Genomic DNA, 27,526 nt, shown 5'->3' with positions numbered 1-27,526 from the left:
TTAAAGGAGTCAATCTGACTCTTTCAACATAGGCTAATTTTAATTTGTCCAATGAAATGGCTAACTTATTAACTGATACATGTGGGATAGCCAGTCATTCATGCATTCCCTCACGATGCAGTGTGTATTAAAACGGATTCAGGGCTTCCCTGGTGGTGCAGTGGTTGAAAGTCTGCCTGCTGATGCAGGGGACACGGGTTCGTGCCCCGGTCCGGGAAGATCCCACATGCCGCGGAGCGGCTGGGCCCGTGAGCCATGGCCGCTGAGCCTGCGCGTCCGGAGCCTCTGCTCCGCAACGGAAGAGGCCACAACAGTGAGAGGCCCGCGTACCGTAAATAAAACCAAACCAAACAAAAAAAAAAACTGATTCAATTTTTCCTTTACTGTGCAATTATGATTATAGGTGTTGCTGCTCTATGGCTACTATCTTGATGATTAGAGGATCCAATGTCTTCCCCTCATCACACTGAGACAGGATATACAATGCTCTGCTGAGGCTCGTTGGACTCAGGCCCTTTTCATCATCCTAGGGACAGAGAGCCCCCTAAAACCAGCAAACTCCTGGATGCCTGGAGTTTCTTCTGCTCACAGATTCTAAGAGCAAAATGAATTTAGTGGATTATTTTGGAGAGTGGAGGATGGTCATTATAAATTGCTTCAAGAAGCGATTAAAGAGGGAAACTATACAGAGTCCTGGACGAAAACTCTGTGTTATGACCTCACATTCTCCAGCTGCTCTCGTCCTCAACCACATGGAGACACCACAGTCCTGGGGCGATCTTCCGAGGGCCACAGAGAATGCCCTGTCCAGCCCTCACATTGCCATCCCGTTGGATGACGGCAGAGGTGGGAAAAACCCCTCCCTCAGATGGTTTCATGAGGCCTGGAATTCTCCCATGAGAGCTGCTCAAGTAAGTTTAGACTTTCCTTAGATGTCCTTTTTTAAAATGCCTTGTAGGGACCAACACAACACATTGCAATCAGGCATCACCACCTTAGAAGGAGAAAGTTACCAAAATCCCATTGTGGCCTGAAGTCACCTCCCTGCTGGGGCAGCGGGTGGAGGGGGCTAGCACTTAGCTTCAGGCTCAGCCTGCTCTGGGATCAGAGCAGGAGATCTATATGGAAGCCAGATAATATTCTAGTTTCTCCTGGTGCTCTGTTGCTGCCTCTGACTAAGGGATCTGAAGGCCCCACGCGGCAGTTTAGAGGTGTTTTTAACAGGAATGCTTGAGGCAGAGCACACTTTGAAGTTCCTGAAGCTCCATCTCTTGCCAGTACCTGTTGCCACACTTTCATGTTCCCTGCCTTGTCCTTGAAGGCATCTGAATTGGAGACACACCAGCTCCAAGCCTTGATTGATTTCTCAGAGTCCAAACTGAGCCATAAACTTTCATTGATCTATGCTTCTGCGCTTGGTTGCAGGGTGATCTGAGGTTAGAGCTAGGTGGGCCTGCCATTCAGTCAGTTACCCATGGCCCTCTCCTAGAGGCAGTAAGTATCTCCGGAGATGTAACAAGGCAGAAGACACCATATGTACCAGAGAGGTGTCTCGCTGTATGTCTCAGGGAAAGGACTGTTTATTTGGTCCACCATTTGAGTTGGGGGATCAGAGGCGGCAAAACCTCCAAGGTCTGTTTGAGGGGCCCTGCTGATGAGGGTGAGGCCTGTTCAAGGGCACAGCTTTTGTTCCGCTGAGGGCATGTTAGAGGTTTACTTTAAGTGATGTTGTCCAGGAAGGGAACTACCAGTGACGGATCTGGGAAGCTTGGGTCACTCCTGCTTCTGCCACAGCTGGCATCACTTTTCAAGTTCCCTGTTACGGCTGCCTCTCCAGTTACCATGTTCATTGCCAGGAAATAAACATAAACATTTTTAATACGGGTTTTCATCAAATGCCAAATACACAAGTAAACCACAGTGGACATTTGCAGAAGGAGCTGCTGCAGAGTCCCAGAGTCAATGCTCAGCTCTTGCAGCATCCGTGGAGCCAGCCTGCCCCGGCCACGTCTATATGGACCCATCAGGATCCCTTCCGCTGACCTTCACTCTGGCCAGAGGTTCCCCAAGGAAGGGTCTGCACCAAATGGCCGAAACGACCTAGTATCTCCCCCTCTCCTTTTTATCTGTAAAAGATTCTTCAACAGGTATGTACACAGCTTAGAAGTTGAAAAGGGATTTGTGTTAGTTTAAGGTTCAGTGAGCTCAGACACATAATCCTGGAATGTAATTGTCAGCTGCAACTTGGAAACTCCAGCAGGCTCCCAGTTTAAACACAGGTCTCACCCACCAGTGGTCTTCTCCTAGAATCACTCGGCCGTCCCACTTAAGAACTGTCAAACAATTATTTAAATAACATAAAGAATGAATAAAGAATAAAAAGGAGCACCGGAGAAGCAGTCAGTCTAGGGGGCCCACCCCTCTCAGCCTGGCTTCAGCTGGAGCCCTCCTTTACTTTGACCCTGTTTTGATTGATGACAGCTAACACGTACTGAGCCTTTTCTACCTGCCAAGCGCTGATCTAAGCACTCTGTGTGCAATAGCTCCTTTATGGCTACCTCTCAACAGCTATGAGGTTGGTACTATTATTATCCTCAGTTATATCTGAGATTTGCCCAAGGTTATTCCCTAATGGCCACCTCCAACCCAGCCATCCAGATTCTAAAGCCTCTGGTTTTATCCTCTGTACTACTGTCTTTCCCTAACCTACCTGGTCAATGGCACCTGCTAGCCACTATGCTGTCAATCTGAATTTTCAGTCAGTCCCTGCCCCCCCACTTACCTGGTCATGCTGCGGCTCTCACTCCTGTGGGACAGTAACACCCTCCGTGGGATTCAGCACCTCTGCCCCTACTCTAGAGGGGCCATCTGTGCCCTACAGGCGCACGTCCTTCTGCCTGAAAACCCATCCTAGGGAGGCTGAGCTAATACGTAACCCACCAAGGAATCACAAGACGGTCCCCAGGGTCAGGACTCACACAGTAAAGCCAGAGTCAACCAGATCCCCTAATTTTTATGTTTCATATATTTAGGCTCCATATAGAATTTAATTTGATAAAATGTTTCCATTTTTAAAAACAATAACACCCCAAGGCAAAAGAGAACCACTGATTTTTTAATGTGAAATATTCCAAATTTTAAGTGTTGGCAACTAAGTTGAAAATTTTAAAGCCTGTGCAGGTCCAACAAAACACTCTACCATCTGTGATTCTTACTTTGGAATTTAAAACAGGCCTTGACTCTCCACAGATGCTCAATAAACACTCATTAAATACATGAATTAAAACAATGTAAAAAATCCCATTAATACCGATTTGATCTGAGACAGTCCGAGACCCCTCTTATCTAAATTTCTGGCCCACATCTCCTCCAGGCTAATCCAACTCTGGAATGATTAAAACCTACCTGAAAACATGCAATGAGCAAGCAAGCACAGGTGAGAAAGGGGACAAGGGCATGGTGGGGCAGCCTGAGGCATGGGGGGCCTGAAATAAGTGGGAGTGGGGGGCCCCTAAAGATATCTGAGGTTGACCTAAGTCTGACCCTGAAAGAAATCATTCCTGGCACAACTTTCAGCCTTCCAACACACACACACACACACACACACACACACACACACACACACACACACACACACACACGTCTTTCCTTTCTTAATCCAGAGGCAGATTTATGGCTGAATATATTACTATTTTATTTGAGCATATCTTCTTTTCCTTAATATTGATAAGGTCTATGTTATCTGTAACGCCCTTTGGTAGAAACTGAAGAACTTGGCACTAATATTATAGTCCCAACTTTGGAATTTTGAAAGCACGTTCATATCAATTATTTTATTCTATTGTTATAACCGTGTAAGTCTGCAATTATTCTTCCCCATTTTCCAAGTGCAGGAACAAGCCTGCCCGTATCACACGACGGTGATAAGGCTCAAGCCCGGGCGGTGAGGCTCCAAGGCCAGTGTCTCCGCCTCGTGGCAGCACTGAATTTAGCGCTGAGTCAGAGAAAGAACTAAGACTGTGACCACAGATGGGTGGCTCTGGGGAGCATGTTAACCCTTTTGGGAGACAAGGGTAAACCATTTGTTATGAACCGCACTGCGCTTACAGAGGTCAAAACCCAATCTGAGTACTTCCCGTGTGAAGGAAAACTGACTTTTAATGAACAGATTTTATGTTTTCAGGTGAGTGCTAGATTTGGGAGCTTTTTGTTCCTCAGGTGAAAGACACAAATCAAAATAAAATAAAATAAAAAGAAAAGAAAAGAAAAGAAAAAACCTAAACAGCCCCAGTCCCACTGCATAGGACAAAAAGTACAAGAGAAAGAATCGATGGCACAGTTGACTGTACCAGGTCTGTGACAACCAGTGGTGACAGTCAGGCCTAACAGACTGTCTTCTTTCTCAGACTTTATCTGACAGCATTATGCTGCGGCTCAAAACACTTCCAGATGGATTTTTCTCTAGAGTTCTAAAAATATTCCTCTGAATTAATCTGTGTGTTCATGGTGCTAATGCTGTGAGCCACAGAGATTGATCTATTGGTCAGAAGTTCCTCGGCGACGCAGGAGGGTTGTTAACTCTTTGATTACTCCCCCAGGTTATGCTGAACCTTTATTTAGTCTTGGGGTTTGGCCTTTTTCAAGTGGGAGCTTTCATTTTGCTGCCATTTCATGTTTCCAAAGTGCCTCAGGGTGGAAGACGCTCCGTTGTATGACTGGGTCCTGGGGACTCTGTAACCCCCCCACCCCTCCCCCACCCCCGACAAAGGTTTTAATACCATTACAGCAGGTCTTTGGAGGTAGAATTTTCCATCAGGCTTCTGTATATTCCCAAACTATCAAGCAAATTGCCTATCAGTCAGCAGGGTTTTGGAGAATCAGTGCATGGGGTGGAGCAGGCTATATTCATCTCAGCTTCTCTGAGCCTCATCTCACATCCTACTCCAACAGGATAACAATGCTCTAAGATGACAACCAAAGAAGCCAAAATCAAAACACTCCCAAGAAGCTACAGGCACACTGTCCTAACGACCTTCTCCATTTTGAAACCAGAGAAACAAACTGGACAGGGCAAATATGACCTAGATTCGACCAGGGCTCTTCTGTGCAAATAAGGTGGGTTTTTTTTTTTTAATTCCTTGAAAAAAGACAGAGCTCTTGCAGCTGAATCAAGCTCCTTTGGATCGGTATTAATTACCAAGAAGAGTAACCAAACTATCTCCTCCTTCAGGAAGAAAAATTATACATCCCCAGTGACAGTTCAGTTCAGACAGACCCACAAAGGGGTCTAGCCCGGACAGGAGGACCATAAAGATTCATTAAGAGCCAAGATGGCCAAGGTCCTGGGACACTCTGGGGTGACAAGCTACCTCCCTGGAAACTCGTGACTTTGTCTAACTCCAGCTGACGATGTACATGACAGACTGAAAGTGCGGGTGGTGGTCTGCAGAAAGTGCATGAAGAGTCCACGTGAGCATGTAGAGAAGCTTCATCATATGGTGTCAGGAGCAATGTTCTGAGCCTGACTGCCTGGGTTGAAATCCAGGTTGTGTCTCTGCTATGTGACATAGGCCAGGTTACTTAACTTTTTTGTACCTCATTCCCTTCCTCTGCAAAATGCAGATAACTGCAACATCTGCCTGGACTCTTGTCTTGAGAATTAAATGAGTTAATGTATGAAATTACTGAGAAGAGTGTTTGATACATAATGTACTTTGCGGGGAAGAGGGCTGATGATAGAGACGCTTCCTCCCTGGCCATCACTGTCTTCCTTCTTTCCCCCAGAATAGCAGTTCACCAAACTCCCTCAGCCTGCACCAGTCCATAGCTCTCTGCTGCCCCCTGCTGACATCTGGTTGATATGATTCATGTAACTTGTTCTCTTGGCTCCACTCCTTTCTACAAACAAGAACCCTCCTCCACAGCCAGGCTGAAATACAGATCGTTCCTCTAAAATACCATGCCTCTGGGCCTTGGTTGTTTCTTCCACCTGGCATGCTCTTTCTCCTTCTACCTGGACCTGCCACGCCCACCTCAAATCCCAGGATACTCATGTAGCCTCCCTGCGCTCTGCCGTAAAAGAGCTCCTCCCACGCTATAACCCTCCTAGTGCGCAAGGCTCATCTCTCTCATCACATTCTTCTTTCTACCATAATTAGTTTTGAACTTGCCTTACTGCCTCTTACCATGAGATCAAAAGTGTGCCTTGGGCTTCCTTGGTGGCGAAGTGGTTAAGAATACGCCTGCCACTGCAGGAGACAAGGGTTTGAGCTCTGGTCCGGGAAGATCCCACATGCCGCGGAGCAGCTAAGCCCATGAGCCACAACTACTGAGCCCACGTGCCACAACTATTGAAGCCCGGGCGCCTAGAGCCCGTGCTCTGCAACAAGAGAAGCCACCGCGATGAGAAGCCCGCGTGCCGCAACAAAGAGTAGCCCCCGCTCGCCGCAACTAGAGAAAGCCCGTGTGCAGCAACGAAGACCCAACACAGCCAAAAAAAAAAAAAAAGTGTGCCTATTTATCTCTGTTTCCCTGGCAGCAGCCATGTCACACCCTACTTCCCTCTTCACAAAGACATGCTCAGCCAGTGTTTGTGCAGTAAATGAAGCGTCACTATTGCCACCCTGGCCCGAGCTGCGTTCTCTCTCGTTATCTCCCACCTTACCTACTGCAGTCGTCTCCTAACTGGCGTCCCCAGATCAGCTGGGGCCCACTCTGACATTCTCTACACTGCAAACGAAGGGCACTTTTAGGGGGAAAAAATAAGTTAACTTGACATCTCCCAGCCTCCCACCCTTTCAACTGCTTCTCACTGCTTTAGGATAGCATCTGAAGTTTTTATTGTGCCCCAAATCCTGCAAGAAGACTCTGTTCCCTCCTTCCCAGCCCTGCAGCCAAACTGGCCTTCTTTCAGTTCCTCCAACACTCTGTGCTCTCCTGCAACGGGGATTCTTCCCAAGCTGCTCCCTCTGCCTGGAAGCCTCTTTCCCACCTCACCCGTGCCAACTCCTGCTTCAGATCTCAGCTCAAACACACCCGAGAAATCCTTCTCTGGCCCTTCTTCCTAGGTCTGATTTGCCTGCCTAGGCTCTCACAGCAATATCTGTGTATCTTTCTAACCAAAAACTCATCATAGCTTTACAACTCTATTTGTAGTCATTTGATTAACGCTTGTCTGCCCTATAGAACTAGAAGTTCCATGAGGACAGGAGTTGTGCCTGCTTTTCCTCACTGTTATATTCCCAACCACCAGCCTAGAGCCCCACACATAGTTGATACACAGTAAATACATGTTTAATGAATAAATAAATCGAAGGACCCATGTTAAACAGAATCTAAGCCAAGGTGTCAAAAGATATACATATTAAATATATTAAACCAAAAACCTTATATTTATTCCATATCTGTCACTCACGTTTAAGTCATTCAATTATAGACAGCAAGGTAGGCAGGTAGATAGGCAGACAGATAGACAGACAGACAGGCGAAAAACCAGCAAGGGCTTCTTTGAAACACATTCAACGAGGAGCCAGAAAGCTCCTTCTCATGCTTACCTTCAGTGCTCATATCCGGTGTCGGCATCCAGATGTAGGCCAGGCCTTCTTCCTTATACAGCTTAATCATAGTGTCAGGAGTCATGGGTTCTGGGTAGCGGTTACAGCCTGAGGAATTCTGTACAATATCCCATTCTGTCTGGAAGTTCATTACAGCTGTAATCCCCAGTTCATGCTTCAGTTTGATGGTTACATGTTCCACTTGGCGAGGGCAGCTACCCAGCCAGATATTTGGTAGAATTCTAATAAGAACACATGGAGTCAACTATTACTATTGTTGGTGTTATAGGAGCTGCATAAAACATGTAGTGTTAAAAGGCAATTAACCTTTAAAGCTGGAACAGGAAAAGCTGTATTAAGAATATGAGAACCAATATTATTAGCAAAAGACTGAAATACTGGTGGCGGTGTTTTGGGGGAAACAAATGATTCAATTAACTAGAACGCCAGGAAATAAGCATTAGCAAACCAAATCTAGCAATATATTAAAGTACGTCCACCAAGTTATACCTATTCCAGGAATGTATATGTGGTTCAATATCAGGAAACCCATCAACATATTTCAAATACTAACAAATTAAATGTAAAACTCCTATGATTAATTCTGGAAAATATGTGCTAAAATTCAGCATTCATTCCTGTTTAAAACTGTTAAAAATTTCGAATAGCATGAGATTAACAGAAACTAATAATCAACAATCTTCTTTTAAATAAAATTAAAGATGATTTCCATTAGTAACAACATTGTATGATTCACCTAATGCTACAATGTAAGAAGAGGAAATGTAACTCTGAAAAAAAGATTAAACTACAAAAGCTATGAAAAATATTAAAGGTATTAAGATATCTGGATGAAGAAAAATATAAAAAATCAAGCAACCATTCTCTGTACTACCATAGCCAGGTAGAAATAGAATGGGAGGACCAGGGAAAATTTCATTCAAAAATAACAACAAGGGCTTCCCTGGTAGTGCAGTGGTTGAGAGTCCGCCTGCCAATGCAGGCGACATGGGTTCGTGCCCCGGTCCGGAGGATCCCACATGCTGCGGAGCGGCTGGGCCCGTGAGCCATGCCCGCTGAGCCTGCGCGTCCGGAGCCTGTGCTGCGCAACGGGAGAGGCCACAACAGTGAGAGGCCTGCGTACCGCAAAAACAAAACAAACAAACAAAACAAACAAACAAACAAAAAACAAAATTATAAAACATCTAGGAATACCTTTAACGAGAAAGCACTATAAAATTTTATTAGAGGACATTACGAAAACAACAACGAATAAATAGAGAGACATACTGTGATATTGTGATTTATAATAAGAAATATATATTTGCTCTTCATAACCATTTCCGGCACAGAGCTCCTAAAACCATTGAAATTTCCTAAGTGATGAGAGCTGTAACGTTGTCTTTTGTTAATGAGGTAACTTTTGGAATACACCCAAGCATGGAGGCTGGTTGCCAGGGGGTACCAACCTTGTGATTAGAGAGTTGGAATTTTCATCCTACCCCCTGACCTCCTGGGAGGGAAGAGGGGCTGGAGGTTGAATCAGTCACCTTTGGCCAATGATTTTATTACCCATGCCTATGAAATGAAGCCTCCATAAAAACCCAAAAGAACAGGGTTTGCGGAGCCTCCAGGTTGGTGAACACATGGAACTGAGAGAGGGCCCTGCCCTTTTCCCCATGCTTCACCTAGGTGTCTCTTATATCTGACTGTCCCTGAGTTACATCCTTTTATAATAAACTGGTGATCTAGGAAGTAAAATGTTTATCTGAGTTCTGTGAGCTGCTCTAGAAAATTAATGAAACTCGAGTCTAAGGAGAGGTATGGGGAATCTCCAATCCGTAGCCAGTCAGAAACACGGGTAACAACCTGGGTTTGCGACTGGCTTCTGAAGGCAGGTTGGGGGCTGGGTCTTGTGTGACTGAACCCTTAACCTGTGGAATCTGATGCTGTCTGTAGGTAGGTAGTGTCAGAATTGCATTGAACTGCAGGACACCAAGCTGGTCTCTGGAGAATTGCTTGGATATGTGAGAACACTCCCTACCCCATACATTGGAATTAGGTCCCAGAACCCAAAAGATATACCATGCTCTTTAGTTGCAAGACTTAAAATCATAAAATGTAAGTATCTTAAAAATGTAAATATTTTCCAAATTAATATATAAATTGAACACATGTTATTATAATCTGTTGCATATGGTATATGTTGTCTTGTTCACTGATTATTTCACATGAGTACATTCTCTCCAGAACTGATAGGTGAATAATCTGTTTCAAACCTTACTTGATTCATGTAACCTAGAACCTTACTAGGTTCATTACAGGGCGTTCAGACAATAGTCCTTAGATGACGGTGGCGGGCATCACGGATGCTCACCAGTGTTCCCAGGTATCCCCTTTCAAGCATGGAGGACTAAACTTCCTCTCCACCTCAAAGTTAGATATGGCCCCATGACTTGCTTTTGTCGATAAAACGTAAGCTGAAGTGACCAGTGTGACTTCAGAGGGACATACTTAAGACCTTATGCGTGACCTTCCACTCCCTCTTTCCCTGCTGCGATGAGTATGAAGGAACATGTGGAGCTGAGCTTCTAGGAGCTGCAGTCACCTGGATGGTAACCTAACTCAGGGAGGACAGCAGCCCGGAGAGCTAACAGCTCATTGTGTTAAGCCAATTCTGGCATTGTTTGTTACCACAGCCTAACTTGACTTATTCTGACTAATATAAAGCCTAAATAAACGAATTGCTTAAAGTCTCTAATATGCAGGGAAGAAACAGAGCAGAGGGACTACACTTTTATTTAGTTACTTTCATTTTAAGTTTAGAGCAGTCATTCTCAATTGGGAACAGTTTTGCTTCCCGAAGGATATCTGACAGTGATTATGGAGACATTTTTGATTGTCACACTGGGTGGTGCTACTGACGTCTAGTAGATTGAGACCAGAGATGTTGCTAAGCATCCTGCAATGCACTGGACAGCCCCACAACAAAGAATTATCTTCTCCAAAATGTCAATAAAGTGGAGATTAGGAAACCTTCATTTAGGGGAATAAGAGTGGACTAGAACTCTTTAGTTTTTGTAGGAAGAAAAGGAATGTGGAGCTGGAGTAAGACCAACATACCTGACACAGAGTTTGTGGCTCATCAGTTACAATATTCTGATGATAATATGATTCCATGTCATATTTGGAAATATGTAAGTATGCACGTATGTGTGTATATGAAGAGAGATATAGAGAATGAAGCAAAAGCCTAATATTAGATAGCTGAACAGCAGGATAACATGTTAAGTGTGGCATAATGGAAAGGGCACTAAACACAAGCTGGAAAAACTAGGTTCAAATACCAATTTTAGCACAGTATTTTTAAAAGCACTTGGTAATAACTGTCTGACCTTAGGCCAACCTACTTATCATCTCTGAGCCTTTGGTGTGCTCATCTTTAAAATGGGTCTCAAAATAACTAATTCACAGGAATTTTGTAAGGAGTAAATACAATTAAGTAATGTATTTGAACAAGTCTGACACTAGTGGATACACAATAAATACCAGTGGAGTTTATGTCTAGTTATTATAATTTACCTATTTTAGTAATTTATTTGATATTGAAATGACTATTTATATAATTTTTCATTGTCCTATATAGCCTTCGTTTGAATGCGGCAGAGCATAGACTATTCACCCTATTTTATAATATGAAATCCAGCTAGCTATTCTCCTTTGGTTGTTGTTGTTGTCGTCACTGTGGATGTTAACATTAAGAAGCCAACTGACTAATCCTCAAATGTGGGTATTATTCATCCTCAATGAAAATATCTTACAAGAGCAAGCATCATCTTTCTAAAGCTTGAACCCTACTTACTCTCCAAGAGAGGATAAACCAATTTTTATTGCCGCTTGGGTTCTAAGTATAATAGGTTGCTAGGAATTTCCTTGTGGATATTGAGGATTATTATGGGAGCAATAAAAGGATACAATTTCAAACAAAGAGAAACCCAGGTGCTGTGAAGAAGGGCACAGGATCCAAAGTTTTTTTTTAAACTTTATTTCTGACTCCAAAGAATTCTGAGACACCCCATTGGGCCCAGTGAACTGAGAGAAAGACCACCAGCAGGGACACATTTAGAGTATCCCAGAGCTACTCTTGGCCAGGACACTGTTAGCTGAGTATTTGGTCTTTGCAGGAATGGAAACTTCACATCCCCTGGGTCGTTGCCCCTACACTCCGGCTGTTCAGTGAGAGTAGGAACCTTCCCCTGTGTAAGATGTTCCATCCTTCCTTCCATTATTCCATAAAGATTCCTCCTGCAGCAACCTGCTGGATGCCTAGTAGGTAATAGTGTTGGGCTGCTTTACCTATACTTTGGGGTTTAACTGAGCGTACTTGAGAACGCTCAGTTGGAAAAAGAAGGAAGTGGACACCTCAGTTATACAACCTTCTGAACAACAGTGCACTTTTACTATCCAAATCTTGAAGTGGACTGGTTACATATTAGAATGAATATTCATGACAGGTAAGCTAAATTCCAAATGTTATCCAGAGTTCTCTTGAGTACTGTACTCTTTGAGTGGGAGCACTTAGTATTCAACTAGTAAATAAATGCCAAAACAAAGTGGCTGGCATGCAAGATTTGCATATATACCAAAGAGTAGCTCATAGAGAGATATACAGGGTAAATCAGGACATTTGACCCTATAAAATAAGAAATCAGAATCCAAAACCAGACTCAATATATAGATCACATTGTGTTGCTAAATAAAAAGGTGTTATTTTATCATCTCATTCAGCCCTGGCCTTCAAATGCATTTAAACTGGCCAGTAACCTTAAGAAACTCAGAACAAATCAAAGATAAATAGGCCCAAAGTTGGTACCCTAACATATATATTTCCCACATCAAGTTTCTAATGGAAATAAGCCCTTGAAATACACACCCACACATACTCACACACAAATAATACCAGTTTCTATACCAGATACTTCCAACTTTCATTTAACATAATTAATTCTTCCTCTAACAATGCTAGAAGTCAGAGTACATATTCAAGAAATTAATATAAAATAATTCCTGATGTTTTTAGAGTAAGATGTTCTGAAACTAGGAGGCAGATAACTAAAGATAAATTCTGAAAACAAGCAGTGTAGTGAAGGATAGAGAATTGAAGTTGTAAAGTAAATTATACTGAACCATTACATGGGATATAGAGACAAAATACTGGACTTGTTGGAAACACACAGATCAATAGATTCTACTTAGACAGCTAAAGTGCCCTTTATATGCATCCTACTTCAGTTTGTTGTCTCCAATAGTAGGTGATACATTTCTAGTTACATGATACACTACAGTAATAAGATGCAGGATGTCCTTTCTAAACAGTAATTAAACTTTTACTTCATTCAAAAGAGAATGATTTGACACCATTAAAAATCAATTTTTACTGATCTCATCTTAATCTTCTTTTGGTGTCAATGATACTTTAAATGATTTTTTAAATCAGGATTTTTTTGTAAAGGTGAGAAGAAATTTGTTGAAATATAAGATTTAGGGAATAAAAAATCTTCTGTAAAGGTAGTTTTAATGCAAGACATACCAAACTTCAAAGATACAATAACAGAATAAAAAGCAGAGCTTAGGGCTTCTCTGGTGGCGCAGTGGTTGAAAGTCCACCTCCCGATGCAGGGGACATGGGTTCGTGCCCCGGTCCGGGAAGATTCCACATGCCGCAGAGCGGCTGGGCCCATGAGCCATGGCCACTGAGCCTGCATATCCGGAGCCTGTGCTCCGCAACGGGAGAGGCCACAACAGTGAGAGGCCTGTGTACCACAAAAAAAAAAAAAAAAAAAAAAAAAAGCAGAGCTTAAAATTATATTGTAAATGACATCATAAAACTTCCAGAGAACTATTTTATGAATAACTCACTATCAATCATGAATTACAGCAGAGATTTCTCGCAGCTCCACTATAGATTATTTGGAAAGGTCAAAGAGAAACCACTGTACCAAATGGGCATTGCCACTCAGTCAATGCAGAAGAGAAGTTCCCAGATCTGGCTTTGCATTCAAGTCACATGCAGTGCTTTTATAAAAACTTCTATTACCAGGATCTACCCCAGAGATACTCATAAAGTGGCTCTAAAGGGAGGCCTCAGATTCTGTGAATTGATTCTTACTTTATTTTTTTAGAAATTAACCATATTACATATGTAGCTAGATTCCAGAACCACTAGCCTAGCAGATCCCAATAAACATCCAGGAGGAGCTGAGTATATAGATCTCAATACCTTTTAGTAGCGGTGAAAAATATGGAGATGAGAGGATGTGGACTTGCTCAGCTCTACACATGGACAAAGTGAAGCCCTTACTTTCTCCAAAAATAGTTTCAAGACTGCAACTGATTCCTAGACAGAGAGTGAGGAATGGGAAACTCTGTTATAAGAGAGTAGTTGTGAGAACATGTGTCCTTATGTTTAATGCATATTATCTTCCAAAACATCAAAACTAAATCTCTTTCTGAGTCATGCCAAATACTTAACACAGCTATATCCACTAAGAATGTATTATTGTAGAAAAAAATTATTCACTTGGGTTTTGACTATTTCCACTATGATTCAACAAGATTGAATTTAAATAAAATCCATCCTAGTCATATCACAACTTGGCTAAAGACCAGGGGAAAGAAATAGATGGCTGACATTCTGGAAACTTACTTTCTTGGATTGCAAATCAAAATCAGTTTCATTCATTTGAGTGAATCTGGATTTGTGGTTCCAGGTAATCACATCTCAATACTACACCAATTGCTTCATTTGTCAGGCTAGGACCTACGGTACAACAGCTACTGAAGCATATGAATCAGAACTCACTTGCTCCATCTCAGCTGTCAGTCAAAGGAGGCCTCACTGGCAGTAATGAGTACATCAAGCAGAACGAGCACCCAAGCACTTTTCAAAAACATCACAGGGTACGGACAGGAGGAGGGAGCGTGGAAAAGACAAGAGATATCAGGAAAGGAGACAGCTGAATAGACTCCACATCGCAGGTTCCATCCTTAATGGCCACAAGAAATGGCAGAATAACCTTTCCCTGAAGGTGAAAATTAGCATTATTTTTTGTCCACAGGAAAAAAATTAGGAAAACCACAGGAATGGTGGGATCAATGTATGAACATAGGCTTTTGTTTATTTCTTATCACACCAAGAGACCACAACTCTTGAATTGTAGCACCCTCTTCTTAGCCGTACAAACACAGCACCATTTCAAAGACAGAGAAAATGGATTTTGCTGAGGTCCTTCACAAAATCCAGCTAAGAATTCAGGAACAAAAAGAGATTAGCACATTTCTTAAGATGGATAATTGTGCTGCATTTTACCTTATTTATTATTTTATGGGCAATTCGATGTGCAATTAAAATGTGATCTGGCTTTTAAATAATAGGTGAAGAAAATAAGTCTATTAGTGCCATAATTTAGATCTCATTAGGGGGAAAGCAAGAGAAACATTAAAATCAACCTCTAGTAAGCTCTAAGCTTCATTAGCACATATAGCTCCTTCTGCTGAAAATGTGTTCTCTGGTGTCAGGTGTTAAGTTGTTAATGCCAAATTTCTACCCCAAAAGGGTGCTTATAACAGACTCCAGTTAAGGCTGAATAACTGCTCAAAGACAAATTCCAATTTAAAGAATGATGCTAATTAACTTCCTCAATAAAAAAGTTTTTGTATTTTTTTTTAAAGATTTATTTATTTTTTTGGCTGCATCAGGTCTTAGTTGCAGCATGCGGGATCTTTCATTGTGGCATGCAGGCTCTTCATTGTGGCGTGTGGGCTTCTCTCTAGCTGTGGCGTCTGGATTTTCTCTCTCTAATTGTGATGCATGGGTTCCAGAGCACGTGGGCTCTGTAGTTTGCAGCACGCGGGCTCGCTAGTCGAGGTGTGCGAGCTCAGTAGTTGTGGCATGCGGGCTTAGTTGACCCGCGGCATGTGGGATATTAGTCCCCAGACCAGGGATCAAACCTGCGTTCCCTGCATTATAAGGCAGATTCTTTACCACTGGACCACCAGGGAAGTCCCAATTAAAAAGTTTTATTATAGTTTGCTTATAGGTCATAGACTATAGTCTATATAGAGCATATGTGAATTTTTATAAGTGCAGTTAGTTTCTTAGATTTTTTGGATGTGCTGTGTAGTTTTTGGCCACATAAAGCAAATATTTTTGACATGTTCTTTTATTTTCTATATTATAAAATGCCATTTAAGTAAATTAATTATGAAGGTCTGTTATGGGTTGAATTGCATTTCCCCAAAATTCCTGTGTTGAAGTCTTAATCCCTTAAAATGTAACTTTATTCAGAGAAGGTTCTCTACAGAGATAATCAAGTTAAAATGAAGCCACTAGTGTAGGCTAATTCAATAGGAATGGTGTCCTTATAAGAAGGGAAAATTTGGACACAGACACATATGGAGAGAAGATGATATGAAGATAAAAGGAATAAGATGTCAATCTCCAATGCAAGGAAAGAGGCAGATCCTTTCCTCACAGCCCTCAGAACAAATCAACCCTACAGACACATTGATCCCACACTTTTAGCATCCGGAACTGTGAGACAATGAATTTCTGCTGTTTAAGCCATCTGATTGGTGGCACTTTTTAATGGCAGCCCCAGGAAATGAATATAAGGTGTAAAATTCAGACTTAAAATATATACAATTATCCAGACTCTTCAAATATCCATATATCAGGTGCACTTAAAGTTAAGCATTTGAATAGATATTTTTCACCTTTCATCCTGATGTTTGGAATTCTAAAAATGCAACTAACGTTTGATTGTGGTGCCAAATTGTTCTTTATACACAATACTACCCACACTCCCTCCTTTACTCAGGTCCTTCAATCCATCACCTGAGTACCTCCAATGTAGAGGAAGAGACCATCAGGCCCCTGGCTGGGCTATTTGTCTTTTTTCTTGATCTAATAACTCAGTTCTAAAGTCCTGAGGTATCTATCAATAGTTTTGATAAATACAGTAGAGTCTTGGGCCCCTTTGCTTGGCTTTCAGGGAATGCGCCTCATTGGAGAATTACCTGAAATGTATAAGAGCACAGTCTCTCAGACTCATGATTTCTTCAGACTCTTAGTCCCATAGAGTTTGGTCTTCTTAGTTTTGCATATGTGTTGACCTGAAATTTGGTTTATATGCCATATTGACAGATTGTACTGGTAAATACGGCAACTAGCACACTTCACTTTCTTAAAGTCAATCACAAGGTACCACAGACTAAGACAAATAACTAGGCTAGCAGCCTCAATTGGTTCCCTTGATACAAATTTCAACAAAATGTTCCATTAAAATACCCTCTTGGCATGTTAATTTTGTTTCCAATGCTGAGCATTCCTTGAAAGAGTAAAATGTCATGTTTAATATTTCTTCACATAATGAACTTGAAAGGATTTCTTCAAAATTAATCACTTGCATAATGAATTAGGAACCACAGAAGACCAAGGAAGTAATAAAAAATTAAGCATGGGAAATTTTTTATATTTATTCTACAGTCATCCTTTCTATTCAAGAAAAGTGTAATGATGCCTGCTTTTTGCCAGGTACTCAACAATCGGTGGTGAGCAAGACAGTCAAGGTATGCCCTTATTGGAGCCTACTTTCTTTGAGGAAGACAGACAATAAATGAATAAATATCCAAAATGTATAAAATTTATAAATTAATTTGTCATGTGCTATTGAGGACTTAAACAGGGAGTTAAAATAGAGAACCACAGAGGAATCAGAATTCAAGTAAGACAATCAGGCAGTTCCTTCCTGAAAAGGTGACATTATTTTTCTTTTAATTGAAGTATAGTTGATTTACAATGTTGTGTTAATTTATGCCATACAGCAAAGTGATTCAGTTATGCATATACGTACATTCTTTTTTATATTCTTTTCCATTATGGTTTATCATTGAATATAGCTCCCTGTGCTGTACAGTAGGACCTTATTATTTATCCATTCTATATATACTAGCTTGCATCTGCTAACCCCAAACTCCTCCCTCATCCCTCATCCACTCCCCCTCCCCCTTGGCAACCACAAGTCTGTTCTCTATATCTGTGTCATTTCTGTTTTGTAGATAAGTTCATTTGTCTCATATGTTAGATTCCAAATATGTGATATCGTATGGTATTTGTCTTTCTGTTTCTGACTAACTTCACTTAACATGATAACTCTAGGTCCATCCGTATTGCTGCAAATGTCATTATTTCATTCCTTTTTATGGTTGAGTAGTATTCCATTGCATATATGTACCACATCTTCTTTATCCATTCATTTGTCAATGGACATTTAGGTTGTTTCCATGTCTTGGCTATTGTCAATAGTGCTGCTGTGAACATAGGGATGCATGTATCTTTCTGACTTACAGTTCTGTCTGGATATATGCCCAGGAGTGGGATTGCTGGATCATATGGTAATTCTATTTTTAGTTTTTTGAGGAACCTCCATACTGTTTTCCATAGTGGCTGCACCAACTTACATTCCTACAGACAGTTTAATGTCCCTTGAAAAGATGACATTAAAACTGAGACATGATATAGAGGGACTTCCCTGGTGGTCCAGTGGTTAAGACTCCAAGCTTCCACTGCAGGGGGCACAGGTTCTATCCCTGGTCGGGGAATTAAGATCCCACATGCTGCTTGATATGGCCAAAAAAACCCCAAACAAACAAACAAACAAACAAAACCCTGAGACATGATGTAGAAAAAGGAGCAAGACATACAATGTTTTATGGTGAGGAAGAGAGGTATATACTTTAGGAACCAAGAGAAACGTAGAGACAGGAGTGAGGGGAATAAGGAAGAAGTGTGGCATGAGACAGATTGAAAAGACCATGCCAGGCCTCATTGATGTACTAAGGAATTTGTATAAGAATATAAAAGCAATGAAATGTCAATGAACGATATTTAAGTATAGGAGTCACATGGACTTATTTCATAATTTTTATAAGGTGACTCTGGCTGCTATGAGGAAGAGGGAAGACCTTTTGGATAGTGACAGCTTGGAATATAGTTAGTGGTACAGATAGAGAAGTGGATTAATTCAAGATGTACATTAGCAGTGGAACCAACAGAACTTGCACATTAATTGGATGAAAGGATTGAGAAAAGGGAAGATTATAAAATGACTCTAAGTTTAATAATGTAATATTATAATTTACAATTGCTTAACCAGGTCTGCCCTCAATGAAGCCTATCTCTCTAAGTTTCCTTACTGCATATTTTTACAAGTTTCAGATTAACCAACATTTCATTGACTAGACATCATGCTAATGGCATCCATATGCCCAAAGTCTTGAGAATATCAAACTATTCAAACTTCCTTTCAGTTTTCCACTCAACTCTTTCATTTCTATTATGGAAATGTTAATAAGGTAGGGTTTTGTTTTGTTTTTTTGATGTAAGAACTTTGTACAGAGGATATGTTGCCCATCAATTAGATTTAACTCACATCAAGGAAATATCCATTGTAGGCAAACTGATACACAATGAAACTGATTGATTTATTTAATCAGTTCTCTAAAGAGTTATTTTTTAAAATTTATTCTTTGCACCTGTGGGTCTTTATTTCAGCTCTGGAACAAAAATGAATTTAGAAAACAAGACGGTTGGAAAAGTGAAAAAAATGATTTTTTTTCTTTTTTATGTTAATTCTTCATCATTGCCAACTAATCATTTGATTTACTGAACTACAAGGAAGTTCTATTGTGAAAGGGATTCTATTATGTACTTTGAGCCACAGTAGGCTCTTTCCTTATAATTTTCTTGACCAAAAATAATCATCTGGGGTATTTGTATGGTTATTATTCATCTAGACTAGTGTTTCTTAAATATTAATGTACAGGGCTTCCCTGGTGGCACAGTGGTTAAGAATCCACCTGCCAAAACAGGGGACACAGGTTTGAGCCGTGGTCGGGGAAGATCCCACATGCTGTGGAGCTACTAAGCCCGTTCACCACAACTACTGAGCCCGCATGCCAAAATTACTGAAGCCTGCGCGCCTAGAGCCCGTGCTCCGCAACAAGAGAAGCCACTGCAATGAGAAGCCCGCACGCCACAACGAAGAGTAGCCCCCACTTGCCGCAACTAGAGAAAGCCCACGCACAGCAACAAAGACCCAAGTCAGCCAAAAAATTAATTAATTAATTAATTTATAAATTTAAAAAAAAGTATATTAATGTACAGAGGAATTATCTGGGGGTTATGATAGATGCAGATAGTGATTCAGTAAATCTAGGTTAGAGCCTGAGATTCTGCATTTTCACAAGCTCCCCTGTAATATCAATGCTGCTGGCCCTTGGAACACACTTTGAGTAGCAAGGAGTACTCTAATAGTGATATTCAATCTATATGCTATTATGATATTCTACAATAGATCAATGCAATTCATAATGCTCAGGTGCACTGAGAAGTAAACAAAATAAGGTTCCTCTTGCAAGTAGAAACAAAAAGAGAAGCATTTTATCTCTACTGTTGATACTAATACTGGAGGTCTAATAACTGCAGAGAGGCTTGCTATTTTTAAAAATTCTACTAATTACAGAAAAAATTTTAAATCTCTTTAGCCCTCTTTCTTGATTTCTCAGTGAAGAATCTGTAGGAAGCCAAATGGTTGTATTTACATAATGACCTTCCTTGGTTCTAAAACATTCCTCTTTTCTCCTTATTTACAGCGCTCACTGGCCTCTTGATAGGGGGAAAAATTCCCTTTTGTGTTATCTTTTTAAAGTGAAGCTTGAGATTTTTTACATGTGGATGCTGAAAACTGGGGATGATACACACAAGACTTGAAATTTAGGGAACACCAAGGAATTTAAATGGTTGAGAACTCTGATGCAATTAGCAGTGTTGCAGTCAGGGGTGTCAGAAACTAGATAAGCTTCCAGAAAGACAAACAGAAACACCTCCTCTCCCCTATGAGATGTAAGTAGTTTAGATGACAGGTACAGAAGAGAGATTGATAGCTACAAATACTATAATATTGGGACTTAGAAAATCCCCGGGAAGTTTTGCTTCTTTCATTCAGCCTGGAATCAGGGCACATATATTTCATGAGGACCAAAACAAAGTCATGACAGTCAATAAACCCACTTAAGGAGGTACAAATCAAAAAGGCCTCTGTTCACTTTATGTTACCCACAGATTCTGAGAATCCATAGATAGGGAAGAAAATCCACAGATATGCCACATATCAGTGATACTTGGTCTACTTACATTATTTCTAACTAGGAAAGGTCTTAAATAAACAGTCGGGCATGTAGTCTAATACAATTCACAAAGACAATTAAGCACCAATAATACCCAAACTAAAACTGTCATATTTAAATTGGTGAATTTCAAATAACCCTAATCATCACGAGAGTGCTTTCAGTTATGTGGTGCCCTTATATGCAGTTAATTCACTCTGGCAATAGCTTCACAATACAGATTTATTTCAGATCATCCATTCCACTGAGCATATATTAGCTTCCATCCATTGAAGTGCTTAATTGGGAAAAACTGGTCTTACATTTTTTAAGCTAAAATTGTCTCTTCCATGTTCCATGGTCAAGGACATCATCACCTCCAACTGCTGTGCTTAGATGTTTTCAAGATTTTTCAGGAACGTTATTCTGCATTCACACCTGGGCTTAAGTGTGTGGAGAAATGTTTGGATTTCAAACTTTTGAAACATACCTGATATCTAAAACATCTGTCCGTTAAATAATATAAATCATCCATAGGCTTCTACTAAGAGAATTCAGTCCAGCAGCCAGAGACCCAACACCTATCAAGTCCCATCTGACACAGTTGATATTTCACAGTTTAATGTACACTTTCTATCTCTCTCTCAAATTACCTCCCTATTACATCTATCAAATTACCTCCCTATGGGCTTCCCTGGTGGCACAGTGGTTGAAAGTCCGCCTGCCAATGCAGGGTACGCGGGTTTGGGCCCCGGTCCGGGAAGATCCCACATGCCGCGGAGCGGCTGGGCCCGTGAGCCATGGCCGCTGAGCCTGCGCGTCCGGAGCCTGTGCTCCGCAACGGGGGAGGCCACAACAGTGAGAGGCCCGCGTACCGCAAAAAAAAAAAAAAAAAAAAAAAAAATACCTCCCTATTACATCTATCAAATTACCAAATTACATCCTTATTATATTATCCCAAATTACATCTCTGTCCCAAATTACATGTATCCTATTGATCACTTCCATTACCCCACATACTCCTAGTTTATTCATACTTATGCTCTGTTTCCCTCATAAACTCTGTGTCCTCTACAAGCCTTAAGTGTGAGTGTTTCTCAGGGTTCCAAACTCTGGTCTCTCTTCGATTTATATACTCTTAAGTTATCTCACTAATATACGTTGCCATCTATAACTGCCATCTACATGCTGGTAAATTCCAAATCTACTGCCTCCAGCTCAGACATCAACGCTCTATTGGAATTCTCCACTTATAGTCCCGTAAGTATCACCTGAACTCGTTTTCACCATCTTCCAATCTTTGCTCCCGACCCACAAACCTGATTCTCCCCAGTTGCTCTAGATTTCCATGTATTGTGCCACAAGCTGCCCAGTCACCTAAGCCAGGAAACTTTTCTTCCTTCTTTCTGCTTCCCCTCTCTACAGTCATTAACCCAGTCATACAAGTCAAACTCCTGAAAAGCTGCAGAATCGGTCCCCTGTTCTCCATTCCCATTGCTTTCCTTCAGAGCCTCAACACTCAAGAAGTGCATTACACTAACAGCCTCCTAAGTGATCTCCCAGTCGGTCTCCCTTCTACATTGTAGCTAAAGTGATCTTTCTAAAACACAAATCTGATCACATGACCCTACTACCGAAAATACTAAGGTGACTACCCATCACTTTCATATGAAGTCTCAAGTCTTTGGCCTGACCCTTTGGAATCTGACCCCGACGTAGGTCTCTCATTCTGAAGCCCCATATGAACCCCACCGTCCAATTTAGGGGAGATACTTGTAATTCTTCTGAAGCACCACTCACTCTCCCTTCCCTGACATTTATCCTGCTGTTCTTCCTCTTGGAATGCATTTTCACTGCTCATCTACCTGATTAAACCTATTCAATCTTCCTTGGTCCTCCACTTAGGTCCTCCTCCACTTAGGTCCTCCTTCTTTGTGTTCCCATAACATATACACACCTTTATTTCCATCTCTGACCTCTCTCACTAGAAATTTGGGGTTTTCTGAGCATTTCTCCTACTGTACTGTGTACCCCTTGAGAACAAGCACGACATCTTATTGATCACCTTATTTCCAGAACTTAACATTGTATCCAGCATAACATTAGCAATGAAAAGCAAACAGGTGATTGAATAAATGAATGAGTGAATGAACAACTGTAGAAATGTCTTTACTTACTCAAAATATTTGGTTCATTCAACTACATGATGGTTCTTACAACTATCACCAATTGAACAGCATTTCTATAACTTTTGCAAAACTGTGGTGAAGATATTTTTAATTGTGTTAACCCAAGGATATATGTTAAATTGCTGGTTGAAATTAGTTTAAAAATGACAATTTTCTCTGCAAAGTGAAAGCTGTTTTTAGCCAAAATATAAAACTATATTTATATCCTTTTTTTGCCTTAACTACCAAAAAAGTTAAAGACAAATTTAGTGTTCAATAGTAGTAATTAGACCATCTCAAGTCCCTGATAATTTCTATCCCATTTCGTCTCATAAATGTTCTATTTCTATCCTAAATTACTTTACTACACATGATTTATTCTCTAAATTCTTTTGTTATAAATGATTTTAACATTTGTAAGTAGGCAGAGAATGGTGGCAAAACCTAATCCTTCAAAGTATGTGTTTCTTCCACCTTAAGTCCCAGGCATTAAAGAGCCACATCAAAGTGAAGACTGAGGGTGGGAGGGTGAAGAATTAGGAGTATGGGGTTAACAAACTACTATACATAAAGTAGATAGGCAACAAGAATTTACTGTATATCACAGGGCATTATATTCAATATCTTGTAATAACCTATAATGGAAGATAATCAGAAAAAAAATAACAATCACTTTGCTGTACACCTGAAACTAATACAATATCGTAAATCAACTATATTTCAATTTTTTAAAAAGTCAAGACCAGCCTCTATCTGAGCCATACAGACTTCTGGCAACCTATCAGAATCTGAGTTTTCTGGTTAGTCTGGTTCTGCAGCTATGCACGTCGATCCAAACGTCCCACTCACATAAAACTGACTGCATATTATAACCACCAGTACAATTTATCTGCAATGCTAAAGTTCCACTCATGCTTGGAATGTGGTCACATTTTTATTAATTATAACCCATGGACCATAGCCGTAAGTTTCATTTCATGCCATGTAGCATTTTAAATGTTAGCTGTTAATGCAGGTGGACAAATTTAGCAGACGATAACAAACGTGATTCACAATCCAGCTCCATACAAGAACCTCCCGGGGGCAGCTTTTGAAACACTTACACCAGATCCTCAATTAAAATGTAATTTCTGAAGCAGTAGGGTGGGGCCTACCATCATTTTTTCCAAGTACCCCAAGTGATTCTACTGTACACTGAGACTTGAGAATCAATGGCTCAGAGCCGGGGAAAGAGGTCCAAGTTAGAGATAAATATTGGTCACATTTCTCTTAACAGAAGATTCCCTATCAGATTTTTTAAAGTGAAAATAATTCTACTTTTTAAAAATCAAACTGTATTTGCCCCACTGAAATGAAGCTGGTTATAAAAGCCTGAATTAAAAAGGGAAAATTAGAGACGATTACTCATTTTTAAAAGGATTTCTGTCTTTACAAAGGATTAATTCGACCATTTCTTCAAGTACCAGGTGGTGATTTAACTGATTTGTAGACTGGTCTCAGTTATTAATTATACTTGTGACCTTTGCAAAGTCACCTGAATCTCTCTAGACCTTGCTTTTCCAATGTGTTAACTGAGAGAACTGGATGAAAGAAGCACTTTCTTAGCTCACACTGTTTCCCAGAAGTGTCTAGATATTACACAGAGGTGGAAGGGTAGCTGAGGGCACAGACCCTGGAGCCAGACTGCGTAAATTTGTATCGAGGCACCACTAATTATGCTACCTTGGGCAGATTAATTAACCTTTCAGTGCCTCACTTTCATCAACTATAAAATGGTATCAACAATACTACATACTTCATAGGGCTTTGAGATTAAATGAACAAATATATGTAAAAGCATTTACAATAGTTCTGGGCACACAGTAAGCACTATTAAAGCATAAGTTATCATTCTTATTACTTATATTCCACCCCTGAAGAAAGTCAGGGCCTTGAGTATTGCTAATGTATTGGTGAGCCTCTAAGAAGGGGGAACATCATGTAGCACTTCAAAGATATATTTGACCAGTTAACCTTTGATTGCAGGGAGACAGCTGTCTATGGATCACACATTAGGGAAAGCTGGACTGCATGATTGCCATATCCCTTTAAACACTAGTATTGTATGACTCATCCCCATGTCTTAGAGACCCAGAAAATTATGGCCCATGGGCTAAATCCAGACGACCATCTGTTTTTGTAAATAAAGTTTTCAGGGAACACTGCCATTCTCATTTGTTTACATATTTCTATATCTACTTTCACACTACAACAAAAGAGTTGAATAGCTACAACAGAAACCATATGGCCCACACAGTCTAAAATATACACTGTCCGACCCTTTGCCAATCCCTGCTTTAGACGTGTAATGTACTGCAAAGCCTACAGCTCTTCTCCATGGTAACTTAATCGAGACAAATTTTATTTTATGAATAGGCATTTCTATTCCATCGACCCAGTTGGCTGGAGAGATGAAACAGTCATCAATGTGGGATGCAAAAAGAGACTGGGTATGGGGGTGGGAGGTTCTCGATTATATGGTCTGGAAAGGATAAACAGCAAGGATCATAGAGGAAGAACTGCTGATGGCAAAAAAACAGAAAGCAATTGGAAAAACAGAAGGTGACCCAAAGACCCTGACACTAGTTAAAGGTGCTGACATAGGATGGGCATCTTCTCCCATAACCTTCCAAAAGTCTACTCATCCTCCCTAAAATATTAATTTCTTTTATAATTACTACTATTAATCAAGTACAATCCTAGAAAATGCTTTTGTTATGTTATTTGTTTCTTTTTCTATTAATTTTTATTGGAGTATAGTTGCTTTACAATGCTGTGTTAGTTTCTGCTGTACAGCAACATGAATCAGCCATACATATACATATATCCCCACTTTTTTTGGATTTCCTTCCCATTTAGATCACCACAGAGCACTGAGTATAGAGTCCCCTGTGCTATACAGTAGGTTCTCATTAGTTATCTATTTTATACATAGTAGTGTATGTATGTCAAATGTTATGCTATTTGTTTCATTATATAATTATTATCCTAATTTTAGAGGAATAAACAGCAAAGTTCAAGCAACTTTCCCATAGCTGATCAATGGCTGAGCTCTTAGTCAAAACTAGTTTCACTGATCTCAGATTTTCCATTATGCCTCAGCTGAAGTTATTTGGTTTTAGACATTCTCTTAAATGCAGATAAATGCTAGATAAAATTCTGATGACCAGAATTTTTTATGCACTATTCTAAATAATTGTTTATCACTGGGCAAAGCTTTACTGTTTCTACCCATACAAACAATCTATCGATCTCCACAAGTTTAGCTCTTGGGTGGGGGTGAGGGAGGAGGGCAATGGATAGGCAAGGTGATAAAAGGAGTCTGACTGCATTCTGCATAGATAGGCAACTGTGTTGAAATTTGTCAAGAAAGATAAAGAAAGGTATTCATTCAGGATGAATAGAAACACAGGAAGCTACTGAAGAATAGACAAAAATGCACTGTTTGAAATGGCAGCTGCAAATCTTATCACTTATATTCCACTGCTACAAAGACTAGTCAGCTTTTCTTAGCCAAATGTGAATTAGAAGAAATATAATTTAGTGTTTAGAAAATATGCCTAATTTACCACCAAACCTATATAGTTTTGTCTTGAAGTAAGGAATTCTACATCAGCTTTTTAAAATGATGGTGATTAAGTAGACTACAATATACTTCCAGTGTTCTGTTCTTTTCATTATTTGTGGCACTCTGATGAAAAGTAATTATGCTTTAACAAATTTTCCTCTTAGATGTAATTTGGACCACTTATCTGAGATTCTCAGAAGGGAGCTGACTTGACAACTAAAAGAGAACACCTGTTTCTATCAATGTAAAGGAAGCCTTCCTGAGAGCCTTTTCCTCTGCTTAGCAAGGCACAACATTTCTACAACGAGAAATACTGAGTGATGCATTAATGAATTGCCTTCTCTATTTAGCAAACAGAGTCAGGAATTAAATGGTATATCTTTATATTTACACAAGGAAAGAAAGAATGGTCATGAATATAAAATAACAAAAAGAGAAAAGGGAGTGTGGCAGTGATTGAGAGGACTGAGCTACACTGATGTCTGCCCTAGTGACCCGCCCACGTGCAATGAGATCTCTCAGCTACTCAGGTGCTTTAAAAACAATTCACAATTTGGGATTCTGTTATTTTATTAAATAGGTCAAAGGGGATCTGTAGAAAAGGTTCGTGTATGTTTTATTGTTTCCAACACAAACTGTGTGTGTGAAAATTCCATCCATCCTCTTTTCACTGACGTTAAAAGCAGGCAGCTGGCACGATACTAACGGTTCATAAAAAGAGGATGGTCCCACTGCTTTATTGAAATACTAAATAATTCCATTTTCTGACTAGGACCAGTGAAGCTTCAAACATACTTTTAAGAGGCTTTATTTATTCCTTTTATGATCTATAAAAAGGCTACACGGCTATTACTTTGGCTTTTCCATCCTGTTTTAATGAACATCAAAAAGCACTTTTACAAATACAATCTTTTGGTCTCTCTGCATTCTTGAGATGAACATCAACAAGTAAAATAAGTACACTACCAAAG

At 40.4% G+C, this 27,526-nt stretch overlaps 1 protein-coding gene and 1 long non-coding RNA gene across 6 annotated transcripts in view; both read right to left on the bottom strand.

Moving 5' to 3' along the window:
- The window catches only part of EPM2A (EPM2A glucan phosphatase, laforin), a 106,528-nt gene that overhangs the window by 2,897 nt on the left and 76,105 nt on the right, over positions 1-27,526 (bottom strand). For all 5 annotated transcript variants that reach the window (XM_027084245.1, XM_027084254.1, XM_027084251.1 and 2 more), the window contains exon 3: positions 7,554-7,795. In XM_027084245.1, coding sequence (XP_026940046.1) covers positions 7,554-7,795 — 242 coding nt within the window. The remainder of the gene's footprint in view (positions 1-7,553; positions 7,796-27,526) is intronic.
- Positions 13,326-21,502, bottom strand: LOC113608206 (uncharacterized). The gene is made up of 3 exons (XR_003428254.1): positions 21,459-21,502; positions 13,834-13,950; positions 13,326-13,366 (listed from the first exon to the last, which is right to left on the bottom strand). It is a non-coding gene; the product is annotated as an uncharacterized LOC113608206 (long non-coding RNA).

The sequence above is a fragment of the Aethalodelphis obliquidens genome, unplaced genomic scaffold (genome assembly GCF_003676395.1).
Source record: "Aethalodelphis obliquidens isolate GAN/ISIS:26980383/991018 unplaced genomic scaffold, ASM367639v1 scaffold3, whole genome shotgun sequence".
NCBI lineage: Eukaryota > Metazoa > Chordata > Mammalia > Artiodactyla > Delphinidae > Aethalodelphis > Aethalodelphis obliquidens.
Note: the sequence above shows the minus strand (reverse complement) of the source record. Positions and strands in the feature narration are given on the sequence as shown.